Below are 15,438 nucleotides of genomic sequence, written 5' to 3'. Positions count from 1 at the left end.
ACAACGTGAAATGTTTGTAGATTAATAAGGAGACTGCCAAATTAATACATGAAACAAACCTAAAAGTCATATTTCCATCATGGGTCTATGTTGCTTTTCACTGCTTTTGGTTTGACTGGTGCTCTGTTCACATTAGGATGATAAGCAATAATAGGCATTTTCTCTTGCATATCATCTGTACAACTCATACTTTACTAACCTCCATTTCATGAAAGGGTTGTCCTATAGTCCTTGACTGCATCTTCTGGCTCTCGGCATACTGAGTTTGCTACACAGATATGAAGTCCTACATGCATGGCATTATGTGCTAGAAGTTTGTATTATCCCTTGGATGACTAGTTTGTGGTTTGTTATGCGCTCATTACACTGTCAGCTGTTTATAATGTATAAATGAGGGTAGACTATATATTAGAAACACATGTCAGAATTTGACACCTGACTCAACATTTGTCTGAAACATTTTCACAACTCACGACATTTTAATCATACGTGTAGAATTTATAGCAGGGCTGTTGTAATAAACTGCATTAGCCATGGGAGCTTAAAGTAATGGCTGCCAATCTGCATCTCTTGACCACATTCATGCCTCAACACAAGGGACAGTTACTCAACAAAGCCTTGTTATTTTCTCATGGAAAATGCTCTTGTGGAATGTTCCCATAACGAGAATAATGCTCATATGATCTTTAATGAAAATGAAACCTTTTAGGGAGGCTGTTATCATTAGAAGTTGAATCACCGAAAAGGTGATGTCTCATGAGATCAGGATTAAATGACTCAGCTGACCACTGCAGTGATACATCTGATAGCATTCTCATGCACATTCTTTCATGTCTCAACGCAGCTTGTGTCTAATAATGGAACCATAATAGTGTTTGCTCTTCTGCTTTCCTTGTGCAATTAATCTTTTGGCTGTATGTTGATCAAACCAAAACAGTGTTCACACTCTCAGAAGCCCCTGTTAATTTTCATCATATTTATTGTTGACAGAGCAAAATTCTACATAAATATTTTAGGCAGAATTAAGATCTGAACCATCTACTGTGATGGAAACACTGTAAGCCAGTGAACCCAGTAATCAGGTGGGCTACCAAATACTGGTCATGAGACATCATGAGGATTTACTATACTGATTCACTGGAGTATAGACCAGCTCTGAAACAAACTGCAGCTTCAATTAAAAGAGTGGAATCCCACTTATTTTTAAATACAGCTCATAATTACGTACAACAGCTCCAGCAAGCACCCTCCTACTGTATTTATTTCAGAACATAGTGTATCTTGAGCCTCAAGGTTAAAAGAAATGCCTCTCATCCAAGTCTGCGTGCTAAGCATTGGTATTGAACTGATAATCTCCAAGCTTCTCCTCCTCCAGCTGGCAAACTACAGAATGACACCCTCTTTGGAGGCAATGCTGTCAAAAGTTAGGGAAACAATTACCTGCTTTTCAGTATTGTTTGGCTGCACCTCCGAAGATGAAGGATGATATTCTTTTACTGCAAATTTAGATTCATTTTTTGAAATTGACTGAATCTGTTTGTTTGATTTGGAATTCAACCCAGCAGAGGTGTTTAGGGCTTCGTTTGTTCTCTCTGAGTGATTTGCCGTGGGGGAAGCTCGCTAATGGGCTGTGTGGTAGTTCTTCGTGAACACGACACCCTCTCCTGACAGTTCAGCGGCGACTTCGCGTTAGTTTCCCAACAGACTGAAAGGTTATAAAAACAAGACTTTCGTCAGTGACTGAGGCGCCCACCGACTCAGCCTAAACAGTTCGCCTGGCCGCGGCGTGTAGGCGAAGCGAAGCGCGTTCCGCGCGTCGTGAGGGCGGGCTCGGCTGCCGTAGCTAAAAAGGTCCCGCTTCGACTGGCTGCTCTCATTGCAGTCCAGTCTGCCGAGCGGAGCGGACTGACTGAGGGACGAGCCCTGTCTCTTTTCAAGGATTTTACTTCGTTCATTTCGTCCAACAGCGGAGGACCGACGGGAAAACGCACCTCACCTTTTGTGGACAATGTTTCTCTTGCAGTACACAGGTACATGCTTTAAGTTTTTCGCTCTTTGTGCTGTGTGTTATTTTTCTCTTGGTTATGATCGGATTTGTGTGTGTATATATATATATATATATATATATATATATATATATATTAGTCCACACACAGACACACACGCGCACTGTACTTGTGTGGCTGCAGGCTACACAGTATCACTGGTAATGAATGAGTTACGCGGCGTTTTTCCCCACATTTGCTCGCTCATCTCTGCGTTGTTTAGTACAAGTTGCAGCACTAAGCGAATACAATTTCTTGCAGTGTTTAGTCTGTGATAGTCGGGCGTATACCAGCTGTTGAGACCGCATCAGAAGTGCGTTGCTGCCTCTCCTCCTCAGTGTGGTAGGGCTGTTTTTTCCGTGTGTCTCAGCGTGCTATGCGTAATGTTGCGCTTCCCGGTGGCAAATGAACAACAATCTTTTCTTGTAGTCGTTTCACACTTGCATGTCAGTGCAGCACACACGAGCTGTAGCCGATCATGTTGACTGACACACGTCTACTGCAGCTGTTTATAGATGAAGTTTTCAGAATAGATCTAATCCACGTTGATACCGGATCGATGCTGTTTTAGATGCATAATTTTCGCACGCTGTTTAGTTTGTAACACTAATTTCTGTTCTGTTTGGGCAACACAATCAAGCGTGGTGGGTCACTTTGTAGTAGATATGTGGGCCTACAATGCGGGGCTTTAGCGAGTTGTTTGCTTTACGGGATCTAAGTTGTTTGAATAAGATATTAAGGTCTGTGCAGATGTGAAGTGGGACGTTTTCTCCGGACACACAGGCTCTTATTAAAGGAGGAGGCTGTTTGGACTCTCACGTTAACCTGCTTGTTGGGCTTTATTCTGACAGCCAGTTCTCTAGCGTCCTCTGTTTATAGTCATGATCCATTTACCCCAGATGTTTCTTGTGGTCTGTTCGTAGCCTAATTGCTCTCATCCCATAAGCTCATAAACTTTTCTTGTCAAACTTTAGTCTTGTCTTGTCAAAGATTAGTCTCTCAGCATGAATTTGCCTCTTGTCACTGCAGTATAACTGTTTTGGTACAATGAAATGGCTTCTTTAACTATGCCTCAATGTTAAATGTCCATAACAATATTTATAATATGATTTGTGACCTCTAGACATTAAATAACTGAAGTGAAGTTTAATCAGATGCCTTTTGTAGAACTGGATGTTTTTTATTGCACAGTTTAGTGCAATTCACATTGCTTAATTCCTCATTTAATTCATCATTGCTTAATTCATAATTTCAGGTCATTATGACCTGGAAGAAAAAGAGCTAGTGCCTGTTTGTCCAGTGGATGAAATTGTGTTTCTTGTCCTTCGATGACTGGAAGGTTTTCGTTTCTCTCTTACAGTGTCGTTTATCTTGCGCAGACAGATCAGTTTCCTTCTTCTCTATTTCCTTCTCTTCCAGAGGCACAAACATACTTTGAATCAAATTGAGTGAATGGGGGTTGAGTGCTTCGCTATGACCACTGCGAGAGAAAAAGTCCATCAAGCCTTGTGACAGCCATTTATCTCCATGCTGCGCTAGTCCTTTCTGATCAATTGGGAGAGCATCTTTAGATTGCCTTTAATGGTGGAAGGGAGGGGTGCACTTAGCTTAGATGTGTCAGAGAGGAGAGCTTTAAAGATTGAACATAGAGAGCTTCAGAAGGAGTTTAGATATTCCAGCTATCTTTGGCATAGGATGATAGTGCTGCAGAATAAAATTAAGACTGAATGCAGAGAGGACTAATGTACAATACAATACTAATAAGAGATCTGGCAGCTTTGGAAACTCAAAATTTCCTAGGTTGCTGCGCGACAATTTGTGGTTACTAAGTGGGATGTCATAGCAGTTGCTGTCGAGGAAAAGAACCAATAGCACAAAAGAAAAAACTGTGGAAATGTGAGTCATAGATGACCCTAAAATGTTAGATTTTGTAAAATCTGCTCGCTCATTGTGAGTCTGCCTGAGTTGAAATTTATTTTGGGGACAGGTCTTCTGGATTAGCAGTAGAAACGCTACCCTTTTTTATTTATTTTTTTTTCATTTCAAATGAAGTCTCAGTTAGGATACTCACAGGTTGACCTGGTAGTTCAGAAGCCTAAGCTTGGTGCCCTGACAAACTCTCAAAAGTAAAATCAAGAAGTGGGTGTTTTGATTGACCCTGATGATGCCATATTTGACACATGGTATCTTCATTATCATCTGCAGGACAAAATAAACTTTACCACAGTAGGATTACAAGCCTGTCTCAAGCACAGAGCTGGTATTTATGTGGGAGGGGCAAGTACTGTTGTTTTTTTTTTTTTCCATTTTTTTTATTTGAGCTGTCCCAACCAGATTTAGACCTGCTGATCCAGGGGACTGAAACAACAACCTTTCTGTGAGAAGCTTTTTTATCTAACCTTTAGGCAACCGATACTGTTATGAAAGCCAGCTGAAAAAGATGTAGAATAAAATACATGCCTGGTAAAGTTATGTAGGGGGGAAAAAAAGCTCTGCTCTGCCCAGTAAATGCAGGCTAGTTATTTTTATTTAGTCTTTTGCAATCACAAGTGCTTCAGCTTAGATTTAAAAAAGCAGTTGCTTCCGTTTCCTTCATGCTTGTGACAAACTGCTGCAGCTATTCCCTGCCCATCGGTATTCAACCCTGACTCTACCTGACTGCTCAAAGCTGAGCTGACAGATAGCTAGGGAACACTTTAGCTTACTGACTAGGCAAGTTTTGTTCAAAAACCCAAAAAGGATGGGGGGAAAAAAAAGTCCATGTTGGCAACAAGGTTAGTTAAGCCCATACAAGCATCTCTCATATGGCAAATGCAAAAGAGAAACATGTTAACTTATTTATCAGTGTTTCTATAAATGATCTCTATCTCAAACAGGCAAAAAATGCAAGTCTGTCTGTTTGCCACATACCGATTGGGCCAAAGAAATAAATTTACTTTGGGAGCTGTGCATATAATGAATACTTATAATGTATACTTAGTACTCCAATGACACTAACCAAAAAGTCACAAAATACTTCATATAAACATCAACAACATGATTCTATCCTAGTTACTTTGAGGGCAACTCAATCAATAAAACTAAACTTCCACTGAGTAGATACTAAGATATGTCACATAATGAACCTGCTAGATGATCAGACATTCTACTGATATCGTATACTTTTTTGACTTTTTTGTTTTTTAGTGCAGCACAATGCGTGTTTTCCTTACGTTTGAAGTTGCTGTCAATAAATCCCCTTTGGTTGTTTACATGAGTACAAAAAACACAGCTTACTACTAGACATTCATACAAAGTGAGTACAAAGTGTCAAAGTGAGAACAAGATGTCCTCAAATCTCTATTCCTACTGCTCTATAACTGTCACTGCCCAGAGCCCTGGACGTCCATCTTCTTCTAATTGCAGTCATTTCTTTTTAGTAACAAAGTTGTCATAAAGCCTACTGTGCACTGTCATGATGTTTTCAGTTTATCACTACTGCTTACCGTTGCCCAAATCTATAGACGGTGCTGAGGTTATGGTGATAACTGTCAGTTAGCTTTATTCTGTTGATTTGATTAAATGGTTGTAATGCAAAGTTGTTTGGCAGTGTCTATAAATATTAGCTCACTGTTGCCACAATTATTTTCACTGCTACTCTTTTCTACTTGGTGGGGTATTAAAATGCAATCCATGTGAATGAAAATGGGGGGAAAAAGTCCTCAGTAATCTATATCTGTGGACAGCGCTGGAAAATGAAACCAGATGCGTTCATTAGAAACACTTTGCGTAGCTTTCAATGGGAAAATGGCATTGATGGTTCTGCATGTCACTTTTTTTGCTTGGCTGCTTTTGTCAAGTCATTGTCGTTCATGTGGTGCTATCACTCTAACACACCATCTGTTTTGCTGATGTTTAAGATTGTTGGTGTAATAACTTGATAGTTTCATTGCCACACCGCTCGTACTAAATCTCTGTAGCCGGCTAATGTAGGCTAATGATTGCCGTTTATTCCTGTGTCTAATGCTCACTTGTATTTGCCCTGCGGAAACCCCATTTGACTTGGTCTAATTCTGCAGCATTTGAATTACAACAGTAGCATTAAATTGACGCAAAAATCTGTTTAGGTTGAAGAAAAGTATATTAGTTTGTGTGGAAGGTTCCTGTGAGGATCAGCAGTGTTGGCAGCGACAGCAGTCCAACCTGCCATCTGGTATTGAGTAGCTAAGAGGGGTTGGCAGCCTGAAGGCAACCAACTCAGGGGCTCCAACCATATCACTGACAGAGCTCTTCATTTCTAATCACTTTCATGATAAGCAACCACGCAGGGAACCTTGAAATTGAAGTTAAGGACTCTGCAACAGCAAGTTCAGGAGCTACATGAAAGATGAAGTGAGCCATCGGCCTTATTCTGCATTTGTGCTGTATGAGGAGTGTGTGTGAGATGGGATTGTGGCTGCAGTGCTGCTGTGCTAAACCCTGCTGACACTCCATTTGAGCAGAGGAAAATGGAGAAGCAGTTTAAAGATGCTGGATTATTCTGTTCACCAGGGAGTTGATGTGCAACTTTTCTAAATGTCCTAATCCTCTCTCTAAAACACATAATAAAAACTTCAGTCTTCTAGTATGTCTCAGCTATTTGTGTAATCACCAATCCCATGTGTTTGGGACAAGGCTAAAACCTAACACTGGGTACATCTGATACATTAATGTTTGTCATGTATAACAAAGAGCTTTTCACTTAAAAAAAAAAACATCTTCTGTTTCCTCCCTATTACTCATTCACTTCACATACACATTTTTATATCCCTATGTACAAGTTATGTAGATATCTGTTAAACCTCAGCATGACATGTAACTCGCCATTAAAAACGCTTTTGTTGGAAAAGCGGAGTACAGTAAAACTAGCAATATGTAGATACATTTTTATACCACATAAAGTAATGTTGCTCTCTGCTTGCCCTGCAAATTTTCTATGATGTGGATGACTGACTGTCAAACCTTTTCAACTCAAAAATGACAAAGCAGCCTCTGGGCTAATCTGCTGTGCATGTGCGTCTGCTTGTATTTTAGTAATGAGAGAATCCACAGCTGTCACTATAATGTGCAGCCACACACTTGTAGCTGTATCCTCTGAACGTTTCCACTTCGGTGTGCTGCAGGTAAAAAGCAAACCAGTCCCTGGGTGAAACTCACAGAAATATTATACCTATCTAGCATTGAGGCATTCCCTCGAGACAGTATGAACCTGAGTTTTTGTTCATACAGTGGCATCTTTTCCCCTTTCAGCGGTGCCAACATAAACAATTGAAAGTAGCACAAGCAGGGTGTGATGGATCACTAGAGGGATGTTGGACGCTACTGCTGCACATCTCACAAGCTACCTGTGTCCACTGCTGCTTCACAGATTATATTAGAACACATTTTCTGCCTTCGAGCTGGATGATAAATTGATAAATTACGTTGATAAATTATATCCAGCATTTATGTTGGACTTGGCATCGTGAATTGGTTTTGTTGCGCTTTTACATTAATTTAAAAAATTAGCAGTTGCTTATACTACGTTTAGGACATTGACGGACATTTTTTACAGTTTCACTTTATCTTTTCTAAATATTGATGTGTTGTACATTTCCCCCATAGAGCGAATGGAGAAAGCTGAGGCTGTGGTTCAGTGCTTCGGACTAGAGAAAAGGGGTGTCCACAGAGATTGCTTCTCTGGAAAGCAGCCATCACTCTATATATGGCCCATTCTTTATAAAGAAGGAATGGCTTAAGGGGGGCAAAAGACCATGAAAACAAAATGATACCAGAATGGATAAACAGAATGTAATCAAGAATGCATTATTAATGGGGTAGCAGAGGTTCTCTGTGTGCTGTCTGTGTTTCGGGGGCATTTTGCTCTCAGTGAAAGAATGCTTTCATGGGCTACTTGGTAGAATATGTCAAGACTATTAACTTCACATTCTGAACCACGTGTACATCTTAACTTTGTAGGAATAAACCGGGGAGAGTTGGAGTAAACCAGGAATTTTCCATTTGCACGAAACTTATTTTGTTTGGGGTGTTTCTTTCCGTTTTACATCAACAGACTCGCACTCAAAGACTCCCACTGTGCAGAACCTTTCATAGCTCTGGAGAAAAAAAAAAAAATCTAAAATGTCATTGGAACTGCTCTTAAAGGTTTGGTGTTTAAGCTCAAAGGAAGCCTTGTACTTGCATGTTTACTTCACTGAGCCTGGCTACAGTCAGAACTCCGCTGCCGGATAAATGCAAGGCTTTTTCTTCGCTCAGCACATCATACTGTCCAATATTAGTTCTGTTGCTTTTTTTTTTTTTCTGAGGACTGTAAGGTCAGCATTTATGGGAGGATGATACAACACCAGTGTAACATTTTGACCAAGGAATGGGGTGTAGTTTTCAGTTGGGTTCTTCAAATTATAGCTCCGTCTATTTTGGACCGTTGGAATGTCAGTTGAGGTCAGCATTTGTGTGAAGTGAAAGCCCTCCCGGTGCCATGATCATGGTGAGTTAACTTAAGGACATCTACATAGAGAGCTTAAGTTCAAAACCAGACACTTGATGTTCATGGACTCCTACTGTGGTGCGTGTGTGTTACTAAAATTACATTATTTATTCCCTCCCCCCTTGAATAGTCCATATAGACTGGATTTTGGTGATCCTGAAATGACATGATTGATTTAAAAAGTCTAGTCTCATTTAAATGTCAAATGTTCACCTATTCCAAATTGAAGTCATAACTACTGTTTCTCAGCACTGACTTACCACTAAATAAAAGTTTTTTATTGTAGACACATGCAGTCTTGATCATTTGCAGTTCAGCATTAGTTTAGTCTTTTTTTTTTTTTTTTTTGGTGAAATCACAACAGCTTTCCTGAAATTCATTAACCCTTGTTTAGGAAAACCCCACTAGTAGTTGTGGCTAAAGCTGAAATTTCACGGTTACCCCAGAGGTAAGAGTCAGTGAACTTTCTGGGTATAATGTGAAACAGGCACTGGCAGGAAATGGTGTGGGGAGCGATGATTTTAGAGCCAAGTGAAATGAAATCTCTCTTTGGCTTTTGTTGTTTGCCTGAACAATCTTTCAAGAAAGGTTATAAAAGGGTTTAAACATGTGGCACAAAATGATTTTAGTAAATGCAATACATGGTCCCACAAACACTAGGTTATTTGACTCACCAAGCGTAACACAGAAAGTCTGACTCTTTATTTCACTATAATCTAAGCATTTACATTATTATTCTCTGAGACTAAGGCATCCCTATGGCATAGGGGTTGTAATCATAATGTCCATATCCCCCCCAGTAGCAGCCCCAGATCTTTACACCTTCAAACATGGCCACATTTCAATGTGATTTGGATCTTTGTCAGGTCAAACGTTTCGACATTTTCAGCTTTTAATAGATTACTGAGTTGATTGGGCTCTGTCTCTTCTGAAAACCCGGATTTTACCACTTTATTCTTTGAGCCAGTGCTCAAAATCTTATATAGTGTAAAGAGTGAAAAAAATACTTAAATGCTTCCTTTGACCTCTACCTCTATGTTTGTGCCAGCAAACCAAACTTTTATTTTTGGCTTTCCATAGCCCGATCACCTTCCCATGCTGCTATACATCAAGATAGTGATTTAGATGATCTGCTCTAGATGCTGAATGCCATTCCTTGCTGAGGCTGTGCCCTTTGGGACATATGCTGACAACAGCTGACTTAACATCATAGCACTGAACATAGCCATTACAGACAGGGAGGTAATTGGATTCACAAATCAGCCATGGATGCAGGTTTATAGTGGCACTGGGCTTTATGGGTCATATTTCAGAGACTGTTAGGTAGTCTGTCAGAGGAGGCTTGGTGGTAAAGAGAAACTGGTGCAGGAGAGATCCAAAGGAGCATCTAAACTTTCTTTTTATCTCAGAGAAACTGATTTGGAGAGAAAATACACAGATAAAGAATGGATCATACGTTTTCATGTCCCAAATGAGGTCAAATATAATTTTTTGTGAAATTGGCAGAAATAGAGTTAAAGTGTTGCCTTTAGTTAGAATTGTAACTGATTTGACTATATTTACTTAACAGCCATTTTCTCCTAGTTTATCTTGTCCCCTTTTAATATGTAATTTGTGGCTTTAAACGATTTACTCTGTACATCTAGTATCTGACTCTTCCTGTTTAGTTATTTTCTCCCTTGTAAGTAAAATTCCTCCTGAGTCATAGAGAGACTGATTATATGTGTTTGTGAGATCCTGTGTGAGTCAAAGCTGAGGAGAATCTTCTTCCTCTCAAAAAGCTGAAACATACTGCAGGGTCTCAGTCATGCGTTCTGTGCTTTTCCCTACAGACTTCAGGGAGGTAGATCGATATGAAGATTAATTATAGTGTCTAAGTTGAGGGCTGCACCAACAGCCTGCATTTTTCAGGCCTCTAGTGTGTGTCCAAATACTTTTTTTTTTTTTTGATGAGCGTTGAGCTTTCGCTTGTTAGTGTGGTCTCTGGACCGAAGCTGTGCTAAAAGAAAATTAGACCAGGCTCCATGGGCAAGCCCAGCTCAGTGCAGCTCGGCTCAGCACCACCAACAGGCAAACCAGGGGTCCCATTGCATTTTTCTGTCTTAATAGAACCCCTTGGATATTAGATATTAGGTTAACTGTTCTCTGAGGTATTGGAGGTGTAGGGAAACCCTAGGCTATAGTTGAATTATATGTTTCTTTTGGGCCACTTATTTAAAATTAAAAATTTTTTTTTTTTGGTTTGTTATTTACTGGATTGCAGTAACAGATAACATCACCTGGTTAAGATGGTTTACACTCACTGGACACGTTATTAGCTATACTGAACCACCTCTTAATATAATGCACTCCAGTACATGTGCACCACAAATTGAGAAATTTTACTTTGTAAAAATAGGATCTATGGCAGAGCTTCAGATTGTACAGTTGTACCTAATGTGACCAGTTAGTGTATCGTGTATTGTATTTCTTTGTTCAGTTTTTGAAAATGAGGATTAGTAACTAGGTATATTCAGTATACTAATATGGTTATACTTGAGCACATTGATATATTGTGTCTAGAATAATCCAATATGGCATCCCAATAAATCAACAGCATGTGTCTGGGTGTAGGCCTGAAATGCTTAGGCAGGGAAAATTGGCCAACAGCACGAATGATAAATTTCCCTACTGAAGGCCACTCAAGCATTTGGTGTTTTGTAAAGGTGAAGATGTTTTGCAATTTCTAAAAGAACTTAAATCAATCATAATCGCGTGCTATCGGCAGTTGTCGGCGGTGGTGAGATCATTCTAAACTACCTGTTTCTATTCCAAAGAGGATAAAAAGGTTGTGATAGACACGTCTCTAATGGGAGCATCCAAAGGATTGGGATGTCATTTATTTTCATATGTTTAGCAGATTTGGTAAATATCCTAACGGAACACGTCAATGCTCAGCCCTGCTTTGTTGTAATTCACTGTTTTATCATCTTAAACTACTGTTAAACCTTGCCAATGTTGTCTTCAGTCATTTAGCTTATTCCGATAAATAATTTTTGCATTGACATTGTCTAGGAATTTATTTTGGGCAATAAAATCTTCTGCATAGACACAAATGTCAATGTTCATTGAACAATGTTTTGGTTAAAGGGGGAGTTGACTACTGGCAAATGTGAAATGTTGATTGTTTTCCTATTTTGGACTGTTACGTTAGTCACACCCCTGCTCAAAAATGGAAGTTTTAGACACTGCACTCATCTCTGCATGCAGTTCACACACAATTCCTTTTTGAAATCACTGCTGGAATGATGCTGTCAGCACCAACAACAGTGACAACAGTTTGTGAATGTCATTTGTGCAAACACATTGGGAGCTTTGTTTGTGTTTATTTTGCCAGTGTGGTAATGTCTGCTGTTGGGATTGAGAGTATACATCATTTGTACTTTGAAGAATTAAAAGGTAATATCACAAAGTAAAAATTGTCTTTACTGATCTGCAGGACTGTCAAGATGAATGGGCCAGTTGTCTATCCCTCTATTATCTGGGATTCAAACTGGAGATCTTCTAGCTGTGAGGCAGCAGCGCTAACCACTCCATCAACATGCTCACCTCTGTTAGTTGTTTTCATGATTATTCATTAAAACAATGTGTCTAATGTCTTAAGTCACAATAATTATGATGATAATAATAATAATAATATTTTCTTATTTATTCCAAACATTATTCGATCCAAATCTTACTCATATAGAAATCAGTTAAATCTACACACTTAAATTTAAATCAAACCCAATTTTGGCTTCAGATTTACCTTAATTGTTTTTGCCATAGATTCAAATAGGTGCCAGAAACATTTCTTGGAGATTTTGGTCCACATTGACATGAAAACATTATGCAGTTGATGCAGATTTGTCAACTGCACATCCATGATGCAAATCTCCTGATCTGGTGACTGTGGAGGCCATTTGAGAACAGTGAATTCATTTTCGTGTCTTCAAGAAACCAGTTTGAGATGATTTTATCTTTGTGACATGGCACATCATCTTTCTGGAAGTACCCATGTGAAGAACAGTACACTGTGGACATTAAAAATGGACATGGTCAGTACCCATACACAGGTAGACTATGGCATTTAAACTATGCCATAAACAGTTAAATTGAATTCTTTCTGTTAAATTCGTACCACACTGTTCAAATGTCACAGCAGAAATGGAGACTCATCCGACTATTTTTCCTATTCTGTTTTTGTGAGCACTTGCAAATAATAATAGCCTCAGTTGCCGGTTCTTAGCTGCAGACCTCAGTTGTAACGAGTTTAGATTTGAGTTACTGTTGCCTTTCTGCCACCTCAAACCACTCTGGCTGTTCTCCTCTGACCCCTGGCATCAACAAGACATTGTTGCCCAGAGAACCTCCGCTTGCTGGATTTTTTTTTTTTCTCTTTTTCAGACCATTCTCTTTAAACCCTAGAGATGGTTGAGTGTGAAAATCCCAGTAGGTTTCTAAAATACTCAGGTCAGCCCATCTGGCACTAACGTCTATGCTAAGTTCATTCACTTAATGCAACGTTCATTCACTTAAAGCTCAAACTCTGTTTGAATTTGGGCAGATTGCGTTGACCATGTCTACATGCCTAAATGCATTGAGTTCCCATCATATGATTGGCTGCTAAGGTTGAAAAAGACTGTCAGACAGCAGTTGTGGGTAGTACAGTGTGTGATTGACTGATGGTAAACATGATTGAGCAGACTCTGTTTTTTGTGTTTAATGATCAGTCTTACATTACCATCTTGTTCTTGTCTCACCCTTTCTTTCCTGTTTCGTCTTTCATCACGTTAGCCATTAATAATGGAGTGACTTCAGTCTACAATCTGTCTGCTCTAATGAGTGATGGATAGATGGATAATGTGATGAAATACAGGAGAGAGTAAAAAGAACACAGTACCGGAGCCAGACTCAGCCAGATCATTGCCTCCTGTTGCGTGATCTATGGGGCTTCATTTGTTTGCGTTGTTTTGGTAATTAAACAGGGAAGGCCCACTCAGTGGAGTCTGGTTGTTGGCTTCGTTTCTCTCCCCTAAGCTTCCCATAAGACCAGATAATTAATGGTGGAATGGCAGGAGAGCCCAGAGTCTTTCTGTTAATGGAAGGGCTTCATCTTATTTTCAGAGCTTGGCCAGGGTGTCATCACTGTGGTGGTCAAAGACACTGAGCTCTGGCATCTGTCCAGACATGTAATGGCAGATTATACTGTGACAAGTCCTAAAGCAAACATGAATATTCTCAGCTAGGCTTTATCCCTCATCCTAATTGTCTGACATTACCGTCATTGTTTGTTTTAGCCACATATTAAATAGGTTGAGTGCTAAAGTTCAAACATTAAATACCCTTTTGACATTAAATCCTCCATCACCAAATACAACCTGTAATGTCTAAATATTGTCATTTTTAACAGTATTGTTTTTATGCAAGTCAACAAATCCAATTAAAACCGCTGTTCATCCGGAAGGTCGGGTGCGAGCAACTTATAAACGAACCATGTTCACAGCCTTGAAGGAGCCTGAAATTTTTTAGTAGACAACAAAACTCAACAATGCAAAGGTCTGTTGAACAGAGAAATCAGCTGTGTACACTACATCTTCCCCTCAGCTACACAGGCAATTCATCATTAGGATCAATATACTGTATTCTCAGTTTTTGTGTTTGCATTTGGTGGCAGTTAGACAAATGTATATCACCTCCCTTTAAAACGGAAAACAAATGTATGTCTGTATACATTTAATATTTTCACTCCTAGTTATTGACAAATGTCAGGCTGAATGTTGCTTTTCACATACAGTAGTTTGACATGTAGCCTGCAGGTAAACAGAGCAGTGAGGAAATGAGAGATTTCTATGGTAGAAGGGTTCCTCCTGGGCAGCCAGCTCCTCGAATCTTCCCCCGGAGCAATCTTTTGACAAAGGCTTTTGAAGAGCTGAGCTGTCAGCATCCGCCTTCTGACCAGACCCTCATTAGCCAACACAACCACCAAGAGAACCGGCGAGCGGGAGACACCTCTTCAACAGCACTCAGGAGAAAATGCCTCTCTAACTCCAAATTAATTTTAGAATAAGGGATTCATAGAGCAGAAACAAGGTGGGGAGTGTATTTAGTATTGTCTGGTGAAATGGGTTTCTCTGTGAGTGACATGCCACACAAATTCTCATTAATGTGGGGATCCTAGGGAGAACGTAATTCCCAGGAGCTGCTCAAAAGTAAACAGCAGTGTGGGAATAAGATATTCCCATGGTACAAGTAGTTGTTTAGGGGTGTGTTTTTATTTCTTTGTATACTGAGCTTTGTACATGTTGCCTGCTGGTAAATTCTTGCGTTCTCTCCTTAAGTCTTTGTAATAGAGCGGTTAAAGGCTAATTCATACTTTCTGCTTGCACTCTGATGGGCACATACTTAAAATACACATGCATACAATTCAGGATGGCCACATGGACATGTTCCACGTTCCACATGTGCACAACAAAACATTTGTTTGCTGTATTTTACTTAAAAATAGGGTACTATATTTCTTTTTTTATGTTTTTTGTTTTGTTTTGTTTTTCTCAAGTAGATGTAGTTCAGGAGGCACATCAACCAGAGGTTCACATCTTGCTTTCGTACATGTTTTATTCATGTGTTAGCAGATAACTTTAAATTGTAATATTTTTTTATTTTGTAAAGCTGCTTTAAGTGTAAGTATACCAAGGCGATAAAACAACCAGTTTTCTTATATCATGTGTAAATTTCTTTTAGTTTAATAAATTGTTATTGGTCAAGATTATCGTTTATTAACAAATATCGAAGTTGCGTTATCAGTACTGGCATTTGAACTTGCATTTCTTTTTCTTTTCTTTTTTATTGCGCAATCTACTGAACAAC

The 15,438-nt window shown here is 39.4% G+C and overlaps 1 protein-coding gene across 10 annotated transcripts in view; it reads left to right on the top strand.

Annotated features, from left to right (window-relative positions):
• Positions 1 to 15,438, top strand: part of enox2 (ecto-NOX disulfide-thiol exchanger 2) — a 152,524-nt gene that overhangs the window by 41,763 nt on the left and 95,323 nt on the right. For 2 of the 10 annotated variants that reach the window (XM_067518689.1, XM_067518688.1), the window contains exon 1: positions 1,869 to 2,030. The exons of 7 other annotated variants lie outside the window; for them this stretch is intronic. Coding sequence is in view for 1 of the 3 variants with exons in the window: in XM_067518682.1 (XP_067374783.1) it covers positions 2,009 to 2,030 (22 nt within the window). In the remaining 2 variants the exon portion in view is untranslated. Of the gene's footprint in view, positions 1 to 1,865; positions 2,031 to 15,438 lie in introns of those variants that run through there. One more of the 10 variants, XM_067518682.1, reaches the window with a different exon arrangement.

The sequence above is a fragment of the Channa argus genome, chromosome 10 (assembly GCF_033026475.1).
Source record: "Channa argus isolate prfri chromosome 10, Channa argus male v1.0, whole genome shotgun sequence".
NCBI classification, from domain to species: domain Eukaryota; kingdom Metazoa; phylum Chordata; class Actinopteri; order Anabantiformes; family Channidae; genus Channa; species Channa argus.
Note: the sequence above shows the minus strand (reverse complement) of the source record. Positions and strands in the feature narration are given on the sequence as shown.